Here is a 19,434-nt window from a genome sequence, read left to right on the forward strand (position 1 = left end):
TCTTTTTTTTTTTTTTCTTATAGACAATTGCCTTCAGTTTAAAAAAATTGCTATTGCTAGTTGGTGACAGGGTATTAGGAGGAGGAACATTCTCATACTAGAAAGCATTTTATTGGAAAGGAAAATATGTACACCGTAAAAAATACTTTAAGTATTTTTGTCTTGTTTTCCAGTACAGTTAACCGATGTTTGCATCTAACTAATTATTGTCTGGATGCTTGCACGTGAGAGATGCAAGCAGATACACATTTATGAACGTATGAGAGTGCCATAAGTGTTTTGTGAGCGTTTGAATGAAGTGGCCCTGGCCCTGGGTGAGTGTTGTGCCCTGCCTGGTCTATCACTCTGTTTTGTCTTTCTTTCTTCCTCTAGCCCAGGAAAGACCTTCACTTCCTCATGGAAACCAACAATGAGTACAAAGGTCTACTCGGATGCTTTCCTGACACCATTGGAGTTCACAAGGTAAACGAGAGGGAAAACTACTACTCACAATATTCAGACTGACTAGTCTGCCAACAGACTAGTGTCACACAGTCCTTATAGACAGAGATTTTTAGAAATAGAAAATATACACACAAATATTAATAATCAATATGGATAACTGGCTTTTAAATATTCTGTTTATCTTTACAGGCTGCCATAGAGAAAGTAAAAGAAGCAGATAAACTAGTGGCCACAAGTAAAATTACCAATTCAGATAAAGTCACCATGGCTAAACGCGCCAGCACGATGTCATACGCTCTGCAAGGTATTGTAACACACATACAGTGGCCCCCTAAAGTATTTGGATAGTTAAGCCACAATTTAAAAATGTCAAATTATCAAAGCAGGTGATACCTGTAAACAACAGATGCTAGTGTTAACTTTTCTGATTACTTTTAAATCGCTGGTTACAAGCTTATTTTTAGTGGATGTATGAAGTCAGTTCTCCTCAAGTTCACACAAGTGTCCTAACAGAGTAACCACAGGTGTACTTTATCACATATGGAAATATTTATATATTATTTGTGCTCTTCTGCAGCGGAGATGAACCACTTCCATAGCAACCGTATCTATGACTACAACAGGGTGATGCAGCAGTACTTGGAGCAACAAGTGAAATTCTATGAGACGGTAAATTGTCTAAAACATTTGTGAAACCCTCAGCTAAGATAGTTTACCTAAAATAAAAATTTAGTTCAAAAAAGTTTTTTTCCTTCCATTGAGAACAAAAGGAGATATTTTGCAGAATGTCCTGGCTGCCCTATTCTGTACATTGAAACTGAAAGCAGCTGTCAAGCTCCTAAAAGGGCAAAGAATCAATGTAAAACTAGTCTATATGTCACATCAAACGCATTTGGTTCTTGCATGTCTTGTGCACATTTAAACTTGGTGTGTCCCAATTGTACAAGTGTGAATGATGAGAGCTATGGCAGAGGGAAGGTTTTCAATGAATAACAACTTAAATTTCAGTTTGCTCCGAACACAAAAAATATATTATATGGCATCATAATACTTGGACAAGTTTTATGGACAACTTTTATGGTGCTATTTGGAGCTTGATAGCTACTGGTCACTAGGGCTGGGTATTGATACAGTATTTCGATTCTGATTCACAAGCTCTCGATTCAATTCCGATATAAATTCAAATGGGTATATTTTATTTATAATGTCCCTTTTATTTACATCTGAAAAAAAAACTCTCTCCCAGCCAATGCTGTTAAATATACTGGGGACCTTCTTACAATGTACATTATGGACATATTAATTTTACAATTATATTTTATTTGTTTTTCATCATTTTTAAAAATGAACAAATCCATATATTCAATCAGTAAATTAGATATTATATTTTGTATATTATTTTTTGTTACATGTTTATTGTTTAATTGCATAATTTTTACTGTATACAAGTATTTACATTGATTTTTTGAGCATGTACCGGTACTGTCTCTTTATCAAAGCCAGCATTTCTGTCTATAAATGAGCGAATGTTAACGAGAGAGGACTCGAATGGATTTATCTCATCTGTGCTGTGCATAATTAGAATTAAATGTTTATTTTTGTTGTTGTATTTGATCAACAACTGACTGTAGAGAACAGAAAGGTTATTAAAAGAGACATTATTCAATGATAAATGGGTTGCATGGATCTCGTCTTTGGACACACATTACATGGAACAACTTTTACTCTCGTCATTCAATCACTGGTGAGTGAAATGTAAACATTTACCAGCCAGTTGCCAAATATATACATTTATGTCACATTGCGTGAAATTTGGCTGCATATGTGATTGATTTCCTCTCATTGTAGTAGAAGGTTGTGCTTAGAGTAAAAAAATCGATCTTGGAATTTAAGAATCAATATAAAGATTGTTCAAATGAAGATTGCAATACATCAGAAAATCAATATTTTTACCCACACCTACTGGTCACTGTCTTTTTAAATGTGGGAAAGAGTAGCATGGACATTCTGCTAAATATCTAACCCTTTAAAAAAGCTTGAAAAAAAAAGATTCAGGTCATGAAAAACCTGGAAATAACAGTTACATATTTCCAGGCCTAGCAATGTCATGCAAATTAATGCAATTGTATTTTATTTTATTATTTTTTTGGTTTTTTCCCCTTTTTCACCCAATTTGGAATGCCCAATTCCCAATGTGCTTTTAAGTCCTCGTGGTCGCGTAGTGATTCGGCTCAATCCGGGTGGTGGAGGACGAATCCCAGCTGCCTCTTTGTCTGAGACCGCCAACCCCCTCATCTTATCATGTGGCTTGTTGAGCGCGTTGCCACGGAGACCTAGTGTGTGTGGAGGCTTCACGCCATCCACCGCGGCATCCACGCTCAACTCACCACGTGCCCCACCGAGAACGAACCACATTATAGCGGCCACGAGGAGGTTACCCCATGTGACTCTACCCTCCCTAGCAACCGGACCAATTTGGTTGCTTAGGAGACCTGGCTGGAGTCACTCAGCACGCCCTGGGATTCGAACTAGCAAACTCCAGGGGTGGTAGCCAGCGTCTTTTAGCACTGAGCAACCCAGGCCCCAATTAATGCAATTTTTAAAAGTCACTGAAAAGTTATGCAGGCAGCCTTTTCTGAAGCTAATTTTCCCTAATTGATTGGTAATATATATATATTGGTTATTTTCAGTTAAAAAATGACATAGGCTTGTCCAAAAATCATGAATGACTAGAAAAGTCATGAAAATTAATTGATCAACAGGTGTGGGAACCCTGTATATTAACATTCATACAAGTGTGCATTTGTGATGAAATGATGTTAAACAGTAGATGAATGCAAAATAATTAAAATTCGAGAGATTTTGGTGAAAAGTCAATAAAACGTCTTGTTTTCACAGATTGCAGAGAAACTACGACATGCACACAGTCGGTTCACTACAATGTAAAGATGGAGGAGTAACTGCCTACAAACTGCCTCACACTCTTTAATTTTCTGTTCCTCTTACATTATTTCTGTCGCTCTTTTTCTGTTCCTGTTATCTGTGTCATATTGTCACTTGTGCCATGTAAAGATCCTGTCAACCTCAGGCCAAAGATAGTGTCTTTAAAAAAAAGCTCAGAAAAAAAAAAAATATTATTGTGTGAGCCCTGGCCAGCAAAAAGCTCATTGGGTTTTTTTTTTTTTTTTTTTTTTCTTTAAAGCAGCAACAGATTGTCTTTAAAGAATGAGATAATGTCAGGGGCTTCAATAATTATAATTATCTAGTGTTGATCTATGAATTTATTACCTTGAATGGATGTTTCACAGTCTCTTTCACTAGTCATTTATGTGTCTGTCTGTCCGTTGTTGTGGTGTAAGGTAAATATGAGAGATTAATTATCATTTAGCGAGTTGTAACAGTTTAAGACAGGTTAATTCACCTTTAAGCAAGTGGCCTAAACATATAGCAATGCCTGTTTTTGTTCTAGCATTTGCACTGCAAAAAAAAAAATCATTACATTGTGTTTTTGTAATGTTTTCCAGTAAAAAGCAAAACTGCAAAAGATATTATTCAGAGAACGTTTGACTTTTCTTACCCCTTTGACAAATATTTTTATATGTATTTTTGGTTTTAAGCCTAATCTGTCAGTTTTGTTAGATTTATGCGTAAAACATGAATACATTTGCTAATGGGGTAAGAACAATAAACTTAATTCAAGATATAGTCTCTGAAAACAGGTTTTGATATTTTACGCAGATTAAGAAAATGATATTTTGCAGAGCGAACTACGAGGCCAAGCCTAGTTTCACTGTGCCTTAATTTGTATAACTTGCAAAAATGTACCCACTGCACTTTACTATAGCCTTTCAAATGCATTATTCTGTTCGTAGTTTGTAAATGCCAAAATATCACATGAAAATAATATTGATTTCAAGGGTTTTTGGAGATGATACAGGGGGGCTGGTCCTTTTTCCAAATTACATGTATTCATACATTCTTCCCAAAGTCAAATTACAAACAGATATTGCTTTGCTTCCACCTGGGTGCCATTATCACATATTTCTTATCCTGTAAGTATGAAATTATACTCTAATGCATGTTCACCAATTGTTCGTATATTTTTATGTAAGCAGTGTTTGCAAGTCTTTTGCACACAGAATGACAAAAATTTTGAAATTGTGATTTAATAAATACTGATTTGTACTTTTATGCTTTTTTTTAGCTACTTCAGTCCCATTTTATTTCAGTATTATGATGTATTGCTGAGTGATAAAAGATAATCCATAAGAAAAAAATGTGGGGTGGGGCTTGATTTTCTTTCTCAGGAAAAGTGGGTGTTCCATAACAGAATGGAAATCTGAATGTGCGTTTGCAATGGATAATATTACTAATTACTTCTCTAAATCAGATTACTTTACTGATTACTTAATCTAAAAAGTAATCACTTTACAAAATATTTTCATTTCAAGTTACTTTTGAAATCACTTTTCCTAGAAAGTTTTTGGTTTTCCATTCAATTTCAAAATGTCTGTATTTCGGGGGCCTGGGAAGCTCAGTGGTAAAAGACGCTGGCTACCACCCCTGGAGTTCGCTAGTTCAAGTGACTGAGTGACTCCAGCCAGGTCCCCAAAGCAACCAAATTGGCCCGGTTGCTAGGGAGGGTAGAGTCACATGGGGTAACCTCCTCGTGGCCGCTATAATGTGGATTGTTCTCGGTGGGGCGGATGCCGCAGTGGATGGCGTGAAGCCTCCACACGCGCTATGTCTCCGTGGCAACACGCTCAACAAGCCACGTGATAAGATAAGTGGGTTGATGGTCTCAGACGCGGAGGCAACTGGGATTCATCCTTCACCACCTGGATTGAGACGCGACCACGAGGACTTAAAAGCGCACTGGGAATTGGGCATTCCAAATTGGGTGAAAAAGGGGAAAAAACCCCCCCCCACAAAAAAACAATTTCTGTATTTCCTCATTCATTGTTGCACACCTTTCAGCTGTCACATTAATGCTAATAGACATGCATATGAATTCATATTTTAGATGTATTATACAGTACATATTTAGTGCATGTACTTAAATGTAATTAATTGAAAGTCAGTAACTGTAATCTGATTACAAGAATTTAAAATGTAATGCGTTAGACTACTTTTTTGATTAAAAAGTAATTTGATTACCGTAACTAATTACTTCTTTGTCGGATACACCCATCACTGGTGTTGACTATTGGCAAGATTGGAGAAAGGTTACATTGCCTACAACAGACTGGTTAACATAAATTAAACCTGTCTCCTGCTTATTATTGGATATGAATGAGACTCCCTAAAAAGATGTATTGTTTTATGTCTGAATGGTTTATTATCTTTGGTTTCTTTTTATTATTCTCATGTTAAAACAGAAAATTTCACAAAGTATAATATACGGTAATGAAACATCCAGAAAATAAATGTATTGTTTAATACACATTTATAAAATAAGTCAACAAAATGTTTCTTTTAAAGCTTGTAATCATGGGTATAGAAAATATAGGCATGTAACATAGGCTCAATGAATGGCAAAGACGGTCTTTCAAGGATTGAAAGGATTATATTTACAGCAGTCATTCTCAGTTTTTTGGTGTAAACCTAAAAAAAAAAAAAAAAAGTGCCTTGTTTCATTAAATAATACATTGAGGATTGAGCCCATCCACACTTTCCCCTCTGTGCTACAGTGGAGGAATCCATCTAATCATCTTGCATCAATGTGGCTCTGAGAACTCTGATTGGCTGGTTGTAGTTTGGGTTCAGGGTGACAGATGTGGTCGAAAGGTTCTGGGTCGAATCATCATGCTCACCTTCCTCAGAGAATAGTAATCAGAATCTTTCCAGGTGTACCACACGATGCCATCTGGGCCAAGAGGGTTCTTCCCCTTCAGAGAGTAGCGGCCACCCTATCAAACAAGATAACAGAACATCATTTTGAGAGAAATGTGTTTTTTTAAATTTGTTAAAAGCAATGGTACTGCTAATACATGGTACTGGTATTTGAAACTTTTATCTGCCAAATCAAAATCAGTGTGGTGTAATCAGCATGCAGATTTTTTTTTTTTTTTTTCAATAAAAAAGTATTCAAAGTGTAGGAAGATGTATTATTACTTAATATTTTTAGGCTCATTACATGATATAAGTAAAAAAAAAAAAAAAAAAAAGTTCTTGAACGTAGCAAATGTTTACGTTTTTTAAAGACTTTTTTTCTTTTTAATCCTGTTTGATGTCCATATTTTTATTGACTTAATTACTGCATAAACACAAAATTGTGTTAGTTCAGTTCAGTTTTTGCCCATAAAAGCTGAGGGTAAACATTTTTTTACATCTTGATATTATTTTTATTTATAAAGGACAACTTGACTGTTGTTCTTTATTTTATTCATTAATTTGGTATGACGAATGAAGCAAGGGTTGTAACACCATTGACAAATTCTCTTAAAAGATTAATTTTCTAAGATGGTGTCAATAGCATCAAAAAACATACATCAGTGAGACTGAAATCAATAAATCATACCATTAAAAAGAACAAATTTCAATTAAAATCTTTCACATGAACAAACTATGTAACACCAATGCCATATTTAAATGAAAAAAAAAATTACAGTCAAAATGTAAATTAACTTATTCAACATGGTGGTAAATTCATGATATGCCCATTTGAGAAGCCTTCTCTCCCTCTAAACTTTGACCTTGGAAGTTCTTTTCCGCAACCTTTTGTATATTCAAAATACACGTTTTTAACATTGACAACTCCAATGACATGTATTCAAGGGACAAACATTCTTTTTAAACAATTTAAAGTACTAATTTCTTATTTTGATTAGCTTTTTTTTTTATTTTATTTTATTTTTGCACACTTGTAAGGCCTTGACCTGAGAAAACAAAGTGAGTAAAAAAAGAAACATAAATACAGTGGCAAAAAAAAAAAAAAAGTATGTGAACCCTTTAGAATTAGCTGGTTTTCTGCATTATTTGCTTATAAAATGTGATCTCATCTTCATCAAAGTCACAAGTATAGACAAACACAATGTGCTTAAGCTAACAACACACGAACAATTATAATCTTTCATTGAACACATCCATTTAAACATTAAAAAGTAAGTGAACCCTTGGATTTAATAACTGGACGATCCTCCATTAACAGCAATAACTTCAACCAAGTGTTTCCGGTAGCTACGGATTAGACCTACACAAGGTTCAGAAGGAATTTTGGACCATTCTTCCTTACAGAACTGCTTCAGCTCATATTCTTAGGATGTCTGGTGTGAACGGCTCTCTTGAGGTCATTCCACAGCATCTCTATTGGTTTAAGGTCTGAGCTCTGACTGGGCCACTCCAAAAGATGGATTTTATTTTATTGAAGCCATTCTGTTGTGAATTTACTTTGATATTTAGGGTCATTGTCCTGCTGCATCACCCAGCTTCTACTGAGCTTCAGCTGGCGCACAGTCACCCTGACATTATCCTGTAGGATATCTTGATAAACTTGGGAATACATTTTTCCCTCGATGATGGCAATTGGTCGAGGCCCTGAAGCAGCAAAGCAGCCCCAAATCATGATGCTTCCTCCACCATACTTCACCGTTGGAATGATGTTTTCATGTTGCTATGCAGTGCCCTTTTTACGCCAAACATGTTCTTCCCCAAAAAGATGTGTTTCATCAGTCCACAAAACATTTTACCAACAGCACTGTGGAGTGTCAAGGTGGTCTTTGGCAACCTTCAGGCACGCAGCAATGTTTTTGTTGGAAAGCAGTGGCTTCCTTCATGGTGTCCTGCCATGGACACCATGTCTGTTTAATGTTTTCTGTATAGTAGACTCATGAACAGAAATATTAACCAGATCTAATGATTCCTTCAAGTCTTTAGCTGTCATTCTGTGGTTCTTTTTTTACCTCATTGAGTATTCTGCAGTGTGCCCTTTGAGTCATCTTGGCTGGACAGCCACTTCTAGGAAGAGTGGCCACAGTACTAAATCGTCTCCATTTATAGACAATTTGTCTAGCTGTGGACAGATGAATATCTAAGCTCTTCAAGATAACTGTAACCCTTTCCAGCTTTATGCAAAGCAACAATTATTCATCTTAGGTCTTCTGAGATCTCTTTTATGCGAGGCATGGTCAACGTCATCACATGCTTCTTGTGAATTGCAAACTCAAAATATTTTAATGCTTTTTATAAGTCAAAGTAGCTCTAACCCACACCTCCAATCTTGTTTCATAAATTAGATGCCATGTTTGCTAACTCCTAACTCCAATTAGCTTTTGTTGATGTCATTAGCATATGGGTTAACATACCTTTTCCAACCTACACTGTGAATGTTTGAGTGCTATATTCAATATGTACAAGAACTATACAATAATTTATGTATTATTAATTCAAAAAGATTGTGTTTTTTCATTATTGTAACTTAGATGAAGATCAAACCAGATTTTAAGACACATTTATCCATAAATACAGGAAATTCCAAAGGGTTCACATATTTTTTCTTGCCACTGGAACTGTAAATGTCATATGAGTGGTGTACCAGATGAAAGGGACAAGGGTTTTTTTTCAGGCAATTGACAAATTCAAATATATTTCCTAAAAATAATTGTAAAACAATAAAGTCAAACCATTTCATATTATTTGATAAAAGGTTAGGTTATGTAATGATGACTTTTAAATGCTGGTTCTTAACTATTTGAAACTGAAATTGTTTAAGCTACACCACATCATACCTTGTAGTAGATGCCATTTAGGTTTGCGTAGAAACATTGATTATACCACCAGCCTGCATGGGAGATCTCAGCACAGATGTTACCTGTGTCGGGTGTACTGAAGCCCTGCTTGTCCTGGTACCAGCTGAAGGAGTCTTCCACTGTACCACTAAACCCAGACACATGCAGTCAGTACTGAGTGGTCTCATCTTCCACGCTGCAAATCACACAGAGAAATAAGGAACAGTGACGCCTTTACAGTAATCCACCAGGGGTAACATGGGGCTATGTTCACTGATAGTTCACAGTTTCACCCTTGCAGTGTTTGAAGTTGAACCTTCAACCTTTTGGTTATCAGCCCAGATCTTTCACCACAATGCCACATGTTCACATGACACTTTGGCTCTGTTCCAAAATCTAGTGCACTGTCAACATAGGCAACTGCCTTGTAAGGCAGCATTCTAACTGAAATGTGATCTCATCATAAGTGACTGATTTGAAATGCTCTACATACTGTAGGCAGCAAGCACACGAAGCACATAGGAGACTCAAATCACAATTGATTTCAGAGTTTGAGTTTGGCAGTAACCTGTTGCTAAACTAAGAGTATGATACTCTAATAAGAAGAAAAATACTTAGCATACACGAATACTGGTCATCATATTTTTTATTTAAATGAAACAGAACTTATTTAAATTGGACAATTTTATCAACACTTTTAAGTACTGCAAAAAATATATATTTACTCTGTCTGCTATTTTAGGTGGTTGTGTCTAGAAGGGAACCCTTGAACTGGGAAAAGTCTTGTGAGAGTCGCATGTGACATTCATACAGTTTATCTGGAGTCCCACAGAAAATCTTCCCCTAACCCTCACCCCAACCCTAAACCTACCCTTAACCTTAGTAGCTGCAAACATGACTCTCTCGAGACTTTCTGAGATCAAAGGTTCCCTTCTAGGGAATTGGACTTGCAACGCATGTAGGATACATGTGATACTGCCTTAGATTTTGGCCAAAAGAAGGTGTCTCTGGAGGCCACGTAGTTATTATATTTCATATTTTATTATGGGATAACTCTTTTCAGTTTGTCAGCGATTGATGTACTTCACCTAAAACTCTGATAAACAGCATGTTTGTGTTTGCCACTCCAGTCCTCCATGTCGATACGGAGCGTGTAGTCTCCCTGACTGCTCAGGTCATGGATGTGTTCATTTCCCAGCCAGTATTCCGTGTGCAGGTCCCCAAATCCCTCTTTATACTCCTTCCAGCTCCAGTCAAAGTTAACAGAGCCATTTTGCCTCTGTTGGGTCACAGTCCAACCGCCACCTGCAAATAAAATGCGACAGACATTGCGCATGTGCTCAGAAGTCCATTAGTGTGTTTATATGAGAGGAAATGTACACTGTTCCATTCAACAATCAAATCTCCTTTTATTAGTTTAATGGACGTACCAAGTCATTTAGTTTTCATATTATGACCATCACAATTATACTTATGGTCAGAAAGCATTTTGCAGGTCATCAAATATATATTTGCGCATCCTATTTTCAGCCTCAAAAAGTGCCTCATATGTCCCACTGGTGCAATTTCAGTAAAAACAGAAAAACAGACTTATAAGAGAAGTAATTTGGAAGATCATTATATGAGGTTTTGATCTGATAAGATAGGTAACTCTCAAAAAATTCCCATAAACAGTGCAAAAATAAAACGTGATTCATCCACAATAGGTTTCTGCAGTTTTCTGGGTTTAGTTCACCCAAAAATTACAATTCTGTCATCATTTACTCACCCTCGTGTTGTTCCAAACCCCTATGACTTTCTTTCTTTCATGGAACACAACAGGAGAAATTCTAAAGAATGCAGATCCACAGAAGATAGAAAGTCACAGTAAATGAGTAAATGAAATATTTTCATTTTGGGGTGAACTATCCCATTAAATATAATGAGCTCCAGTTGGTTTATGCATTCTGTGGTTTCTTACCATCTGTATCCATATCACAGTAGACTTCCATAGGCATGGCTCCCAGTGAGGGCACCACGGTGTAGATCCCAGACTGACACGCTCCGTTGTAGTAGATGGATGCACAGTCGACAGGACAGTTTCTGACATGCTGCACCTCTGGATTTGTAAACAAATTTTAATATTATACAAAAAATATTGCCTTAGGTGTGAGCAATTTTTGTTCTGGTTAAAAACAATTCGCTGAGTCATACCTCGGATGTCTGATAAACTGTTTGATTATTTGTCACCCTCTGTTGGTCAATTCCAGTAACTGTCTATGGCTTTATATTGGCTAAAAGCATGGAGACTTGAAGCTGAAGTGTGTAATTTCTGTGTCACGAGCATCACCAAATTCACAATAATTCTTTCTCAAGTCATTTGTAGGTTGATTTCACCTAAATGTGTAACACTGTGCCTGTCCAGTCTAACAGACTAACATTGGCTCTACCAATATTGTGAGTTTGGGGCGGGACCAACTGTTTGTCCAATCAATACAAGACGGGGGGGGGGGGGGATTGTTTTCTGGAATCTGTTAGGAAACAGTGATTATTTGTGAAATTCCGTTTGATGACGCTAGTAGCAGAAACCACACACTTCGATTTAAAGCAGGGACACCAGCTACAGAATGAAAATTGCCAAAAGTGGCCTACCGGGATACAGGGCTTCCTGCGCACTGAGCACGGGGCTGGTGAGAACTATGTTGATCATGCAGCCCGGGTTACGTCTGACTTTTTCCACCAGTAGGGAGAGGTTATGGATCTGAGCCTGGAGATCATAGATTAAGGAGCCCTGAATATGCAGCAGGGTTGTGGCTTCAGCATAATGCTCTTCCAATTTGTGCGTTTTTTCTCTTCACTCTGTGAAAAGCCACATAGAAAAACATCACGACTCCTTTACATTACATGCAAAAAGACAAGAACAATTCAGGTTAGCTTTACAGAAAGAGACATTTTCAAGAGGCTGAGACAAGAGCTTTGGTTGATTGTGTGTTTGCGTTAAAAGGCAAGAGAGAAAAGGAAAAACAGAGCAGATCTAGGTGTGTGGTTGTGAGCTGTGAATCATCCCAGCTTTTAACACTGCATGAAGATTTAAAGGGTGTATACTAATCAAGGCACGTGCATGTGGAGAGGTAAGCACTCTTGTGATAATCTCATTAGTTCTCAGGTCAAGCAGACTTCAGACAGAAAACTAACAAGCCAAGTTGGATGAAGCAACAAGGAATGATCACAAGCACTCAACAGGGGAAACTTGCGAAAAGTAGAGTATCGTACCATGGTATAGAAATGGTATCATCAGATGGTACTTTGATTTATAGCGTGGTACTGAATGATTATAATATTCATGTATCATGGTATTTATATGGTACTCCATGTTACTTCAAAAATACTATGGTACTACTATGGTGCATGTCCAAGAACCATGGCATCATGGTAAAGGTCCAAAACCCATGCTATCACAAAGGTATTACAAAGTTACATGGTACAAAGGTATGTCTAAACACCCTGGTGCTACCATGACAAAAAACATGGTAATACCATGGTACATGTAAAAAAATAAAAAATAAAAAATAAAAAAAACATGGTACTACCATGGTACCATGTCCAAAAATCATGGTATTACCATGCCAAATGTCCAAAACCATTGCACTACCATGGTACCTTGGTAGAAGGTCCAAAACCCATGGTATTACAATGGTACATGTCTAAACATCCTGATACTACCATGACAAAAAGCATGGTACTACCATGTTAAATGTCCAAAAACCATGTTATTTCCATAGTACATTTCTAAACACCATAGTACTACTATCATGGCGAACAATCATGTCCAAAAACCATGGTATTACCATTTTTTTTTTTTTTTTTTTTGACACTAATCAATCAAATCACTTTTATTGTAGCAGCTCTACCCCTAACCCTTGCCCTTACTAACCCTTCTTAACCAGTCAAGCTTCCTGATTCCCTGATTAAATATCTAACCTTTGTCACATCTGGCCTGACCTATTTTCGTGTCTCCAGACTTTTGATTTTTTCTGGTTTTCCTGGTAAAGACTTACCATTATAAGGTACAAATCACTTCACAACCTTTTAAAGATTCAACGCCACAAACCTTGCAATCTTTGCCTAATCCAGCAACTAGTTCTTCCTCGGAAGCTCTCATTGTAGTACTCTTGCATCTTTAAAAAAAAAAAAAAAAAATCTTGTGGACTAATGAAGCAATTGTGATTCCAGAAATTGTGCAGGGGCAGCCAGTCAGTTTGGAACTTGCGATTTTGGAAAACTTTTTTTGGAAAACCTTTTTTTTCTACAAAATCGATCAGACAATCCATGAACGGTCCCTGGACATATCGTCTGAGGCTAGGACTATGCAAGGATAAATATCACATCTTTCACTCTATGCTAATTTTAAAGTGGTGAGCAAAGTTGTGCCAAAAATCATGGAAAAAAGAAATGAAAATCCATAAAATTTTCCCACTGTTCATTCTTTGACTCACCTGTAGTTCTAACACTTTGACTCGATGGTGGTGATTGCGAAGCTCCTCCATGAAGTTTGGACATAGTCTCCTTCAAGGCCAGAATCTGCTGTTTGCATTCTTCATTCTCATGAAGCCAGTAGGAAACCTCATCAGTACAGCGGAACATGTCCGGGCAGCGCTGGTCATCCAGTTGAGGCAAAGTGGCCATTAGTCGACACATCCCATCTTCCAAGACCTGATTGCTGTACTCCCCACATTGAGAGGTACTGACCCAGTGTTTGTGAAGTGAGTGGTCATCATTGCTCGCACCTATTACCAAAAACAGTACGGCCATTGAGAATAGCAAGAGAGGCCTTCCCTCCATATGTTCGACACGACTGGCCCCCCTTCCCACCTTGTTGGAAGGACCCCAGGGGAGAAGGCCAGGGTACGAGCTCTCTGACCTCCAGTCTCAAAAGTTGGGGACTAACATGTCACAGAAGAGCGCTGTTACATTTACAATGTTTCAAGTTGAATGTTATGGAGTTGAAGATGAGTGCAGAAATTGCTAAAATCTAAAACAACAACAAACAGTCCATCCTGTTACTTTCAAATTGGTTTGTGGTTGAATGTTACAGGGTTGAAGATCAGTATAAAAATGGCTAGTACTTAAAACAACAACAACCAGTGCACCCTTTTACATTCACGTTTCGTGTTGAATGTTACGGGGTTGAAGATCAATGCAGAAATGGCTAATACCTAAAACAACAACAACCAGTCCATCCTGTTACTTTCAAATTGGTTTGTGGTTGAACGTTACAGGGTTGAAGATCAGTATAAAAATGGCTAGTACTTAAAACAACAACAACCAGTGCACCCTTTTACATTCACGTTTCGTGTTGAATGTTACGGGGTTGAAGATCAATGCAGAAATGGCTAATACCTAAAACAACAACAACCAGTCCATCCTGTTACTTTCAAAATGTTTTGTTTGAATGTTACAGGGTTGAAGATCAGTGTAAAACGGCTAATACTTAAAACAACAACAGCAACAAATGTAATGGAAATGTCACTGCATAAATGAGTTGAAACAGAAGTTAGGGACAAAAACAATTTTTGTATTGTCTTGTAAATTGAATAAGGTATTTCAGGGAAAAAAACTACACAAACATTATATTTTTATTTGAATTAAAGCAAAATGTAGCTATAATTAGATTTGTCTTAGTTCTATATAATATTAAAATGTAATGGGGATGAACATGCAAAATTATGATATTCCAATGAAAACAGAGAAATAAAATTCTGAGTTATAAGCCCATGTTTTAAACCACTAAGCAACACCACCCACACAGTTATGACATCACTGTCAGAAGCAAAACAAAGTCTAGACAGATGGTTTATGGTCTTTGATGACATCAGTAGGTCATTTATTTAAAGTAGTCTAAGGTGACATTTTAATTCACACTACACGTCAGAGAGCTATAGGTCAACTGTCAAATATTACACTGTATTGGGTTGGGAAGACGATCTTTGGGTTTAAGCTTAATGGAAAAAAAGACATGATCTGTCATAAAATCTCTTAATCTCAATGTGATATTTCAAATAAATCCCACACAAACATCTTTAGCCACGATTGAGGAACAGGTTAAGGTGCTTTGGTGACCTGTGCAATTTCCTATTTGCTTACATGGATAGAACTCAGCTGCAGTGAAAGTATTTAACCTCGAAGAGGATGGGCACGCTAAGAATAGGTGAAGTAGGTGTTTTGAGACGATAACAACCTTGGCAATTTGCAGATTTACTCATGTATGTTAAAGGAATGTAGTGAAATCTGTTGAGCTTGAATGTATACAGTTGCCCCAAATGCAGTTGGACACTTAAATCACACTTCAAATGTATAAATGATACTTGCATTAGATAGCCAAGTATCAAACCAAGAGACTTGGAAAGATAGATAGCACTAGCGAAACATTTCACAAAAGGAGTTTTTTTTAGATTTTAAATTTCAAGACAGTTTATATACTGTTCAAAATTAATTTTGAGTAAAACAATTTTTAATCAACTTGAATCGGTCAAAATTATTCAAAAGTCTGTACGAACTATTAATTTTGGGAATCTATTCGCGAATCTGAATCAAAATCACAAGGAGAACCCAAAGTATCCACACTGAAATCGAAAGGGAAGAGGCTGTTATGTAAGTTTTAATCTGTGTTTTAGGCTATAGCTTACATGAATTTGATGTTTTGTCTCAAACATTATGAAAGTTGTGAAATTCTGATGAAGTTATACACGATAAGATTTTTTCAAATCCGCTACTCTACCAGGTTGTCTTGGGTGTAATTAGCTGTGCCATTTTTTGTGCCATTTACTTGAACTTTTGATACTTAAGTACATTTAAAATAATTTACTTTAATACGTTAAGTATTTTATCATGAGCCACTTTTTTAAATCACAGTTTTACTTAAGTCAAATTCAAAGAAGATATCTTTACTTTTATTTAAGTATGATGAATGGAAACTTTCTACAACACTGCAGCTTGGTTTGATATTTTGTTGTACTTTATATGCAATGAAATCCATGCATTTTTAAGTTTGGCTTTAGTGTGCAAATACCCCGTTCACCTTTGCGCATACAGCACAAGCTCATCATTAGGGCCCTCAGCTACTATTTTAAGTCATCTAAGGTTACCCTACCAAAACATGTGTTTACTAAATATTTTAGCCAAATTGCTATCCTTGTCACTTGAAGTACAAAAAGGGGTCTGCCACTTGGGGTGGATTGGGGGGAGCCCTCCAAAGGTGTGTACACTTGGGCCTCGGAGGACTATTATCTGGCCCTGTACCAGCCCTGCCTCCTGTCTACTTTGCCAACAACTGGAGCAGACCTGTTGATACCAAAGTATCACACCATCACTTCAACCAAAAAAATAAAAACAAACTTGTGGTTCTGACCCAAGTTCAATGAACTAGACAAACAGGGGATATTCTGAATAAGCCAAACCACATTAGAGTGCACAGCCTGAGCCCCTCTTTATTCACATCCTGCAGTAGGAATAAAAGAATAATACTGAGAATGAATCATGATGATAAAGCACAACATCCTATGCCTTGAAGAGACATTTTGATTAGACGAGCGTGAACACAGTCTACAACCTGTTTTTTTTTTTTTTAGGGTGTTTCATTTGCCCATGACACCACACCTCATGCATCATATAATCTACCCTGAGAGGTTTCTCAAACTGTTTCCAAACTGTTGACGCACTGTTGAATCATCAAGTTACGATCGACCACATTGACACCACAGTGGTAACAGTCAACATTTTCCTCCAAGAGAGGTCAATTTGCAATTATGCTCTATAAGGAAACAGTTCATGCTATAACAGAGCTATAAAAAGGTTCATCTTTACCTGTTTCAATGCTGTAAAGCCTCTTCTTTGTCTTCTGAGGACAGCAAGGAAATACTGATGTGTGTTGCCATTCTACCTCTCTTTCTACACTCTATGTGTTGCAGTGTGACTGATACAGTGGGCATCTTATCCTTGTAATCCTGTGTAATTGGATTCCTGATTATGAGACAGAAAGGAGAGACCGTCCAGCCACTGTATTTTAGCCACCCAGACTATCCTCCTCTATATGCAGAATTCTGGTCAATCAAATTAAATGGACAAACAATCAATATGTATACAAATAAATATTGTTATTGTTTGTAATCAGTAACCAGTAATCATGCTTATGCTTTTCTTAATAACAATATAAAGTGCTTAAAACTACATTTTTATGTTATACCAGGTGCATAATTAAATTAGGATAATGCAGCAGGATTTTTTAAGAAGCAATTTTACAACACCTGTAGCAGCGAATGTGCATAATCCAGGTAATAATGCCTTATGATAAGACAATAATGCATTGTAACTCTTTAAACAATATGCTTTATTATTTTATAAATAATCCACCTAAGTGTTTCTGTAAGAAGTGTTTTTTAGTTAATTCTGCTTTAGTCATGGACAACTGCATATTGAATGCTGGAAGTACCATGCACAACATACTGTATACACTGTATAGGGTACAATGGGGCTTTTTTTCTGCAAGGTAAAGTGTTTCAAGATTGAAAACATACATTTCCTTTTATTGATTATTGATGGAGCCACATCATTTGCGTGGACTGAAATATAATGGAAAGGCCAGCATGGGTTCTATAGTGTAGATAGGGCCAATAGTTGAGACAGCAAGATGCTTTTTGAGTTACAAATTAAGATTATGCTTATTAAAAATAACCACTCCAGAAAACGGTGCACGCATGTCGTGACATCTTAAGTATTCTCTGAGCAAATGAATCGTTATTGTGATTGGATCAGTCATTGTGAGCCCACATCAGTCTGAGTCTTCATAACAAACATATTCCCTCACTTAAGAGAGGGTCCTTTTAGCCCTTGCAACAAGAGTGCTTTTTACCCCAAATAATATCTAAACTGAAAATGAAAAATAAGTATTTTGAATAAAAATAAGATCATTTTAGGGATTCTCATTAACTACATAAACTTGCAATATTTTAAAAGTTATAGAGGTGCACTCAGTAATTTTTTCCTCATTCAAAAAGTTTAACTCCTAAAGACATGGTGTAATTTTGCAATATATGTAGGAAATCATGACCACTCACATTAAAGTGAAGACTCCAGTCATATCAGTAACCTTATATAAGCTGTTTTAATCTACATGGAGAGGGTCCACACATGGGGGCTGCCATGTTAGAATCACATGACCAACCAAATGCTACTCGCTTAATCTCAGTAACTGTCCTGTTATTTGACACTTTCACTCATTGATTAAAGTAGTCATGGCTGACTGTGAATACTGAATTTCTACAATGGCATCTGAAACTGAAAACTATTGATTTTAAATGATGCTGCATCCAAACCGCTAGGTGTCAGTGTAAGTCTAAGATGATGCAAAGACAAAAGTTACTGAGTGCACCTTTAAAATATTAAATAAAATGACCTCAAAATTTTGCAGTGCATAGTGTTTAGGAAAGTGCTGTGGTAGTTTCTGTTGCTATTTAGTGTTTTGGGAGTAAATAAAATAAAAAGTGCCTTTTATCCCCAGGGGGGCTTTAGCCCTGTTGTACCCTATGACAAGTACTGTATACTGTACATATATACATATAATATACACTACCATTCAAATGTTTGTGGTCACTTGACTGAAATGTTTCTCATGATCTTAAAAATCTTTTGATCTGAAGGCGTATGCTTAAATCTTTGAAATTAGTTTTGTAGACAAAAATATAATTGTGCCACCATATTAATTTATTTCATTAAAAAACTAAAATTGTATTTATAATTTATTTATTTATTTAAATAGATGACTTGAACCAAATAATAAAGAAAAACAGCCAATAAGTGCCCAACATAGATGGGAACTCCTTCAATACTGTTTAAAAAGCATCCCAGGGTGATACCTCAAGAAATTGAGAAAATGTCAAGAGTACACGTCTGCAAATTCTAGGCAAAGGGTGACTACTTTGAAGATGATAAAATATAACGTAGTTTTGATTTATTTTGGATTTTTTTAGTCACAATATAATTCCCATAGTTCCATTTATGTTATTCCATAGTTTTGATGACTTTACTATTATTCTAAAATGTGAAAATAAAGAAAGAAAGAATGAGGAAGTGACCCTAAACTTTTGAACGGTAGTGTATATGCTACTAAAGAGTTAAAACTACTTAGAAAATCAATTCTAGAAATGTTTAGTGAGCACATAAGGGTACAGCCCTCTATAGGCTGTGCTTTCCAAAAAGGGAGAAGTCTCAAATACTGCTAACTAATTAT

At 36.5% G+C, this 19,434-nt stretch overlaps 1 protein-coding gene and 1 pseudogene across 2 annotated transcripts in view; one reads left to right on the forward strand and one right to left on the reverse strand.

Annotated features, from left to right (window-relative positions):
• Window positions 1-4,635, forward strand: part of LOC127410011 (sorting nexin-9-like) — a 31,287-nt gene extending 26,652 nt beyond the window's left edge. For both annotated transcript variants that reach the window (XM_051644986.1, XM_051644987.1), the window contains 4 exons: window positions 373-462; window positions 634-748; window positions 1,022-1,113; window positions 3,343-4,635. In XM_051644986.1, coding sequence (XP_051500946.1) covers window positions 373-462; window positions 634-748; window positions 1,022-1,113; window positions 3,343-3,390 — 345 coding nt within the window. In that variant the 3' untranslated portion in view covers window positions 3,391-4,635. The remainder of the gene's footprint in view (window positions 1-372; window positions 463-633; window positions 749-1,021; window positions 1,114-3,342) is intronic.
• On the reverse strand, window positions 4,632-17,082 carry LOC127409980 (fibrinogen-like protein 1; annotated as a pseudogene).
• Window positions 17,083-19,434: the final 2,352 nt, after the last annotated feature.

This window comes from Myxocyprinus asiaticus, chromosome 19, assembly GCF_019703515.2.
Source record: "Myxocyprinus asiaticus isolate MX2 ecotype Aquarium Trade chromosome 19, UBuf_Myxa_2, whole genome shotgun sequence".
Classification (NCBI taxonomy): domain Eukaryota; kingdom Metazoa; phylum Chordata; class Actinopteri; order Cypriniformes; family Catostomidae; genus Myxocyprinus; species Myxocyprinus asiaticus.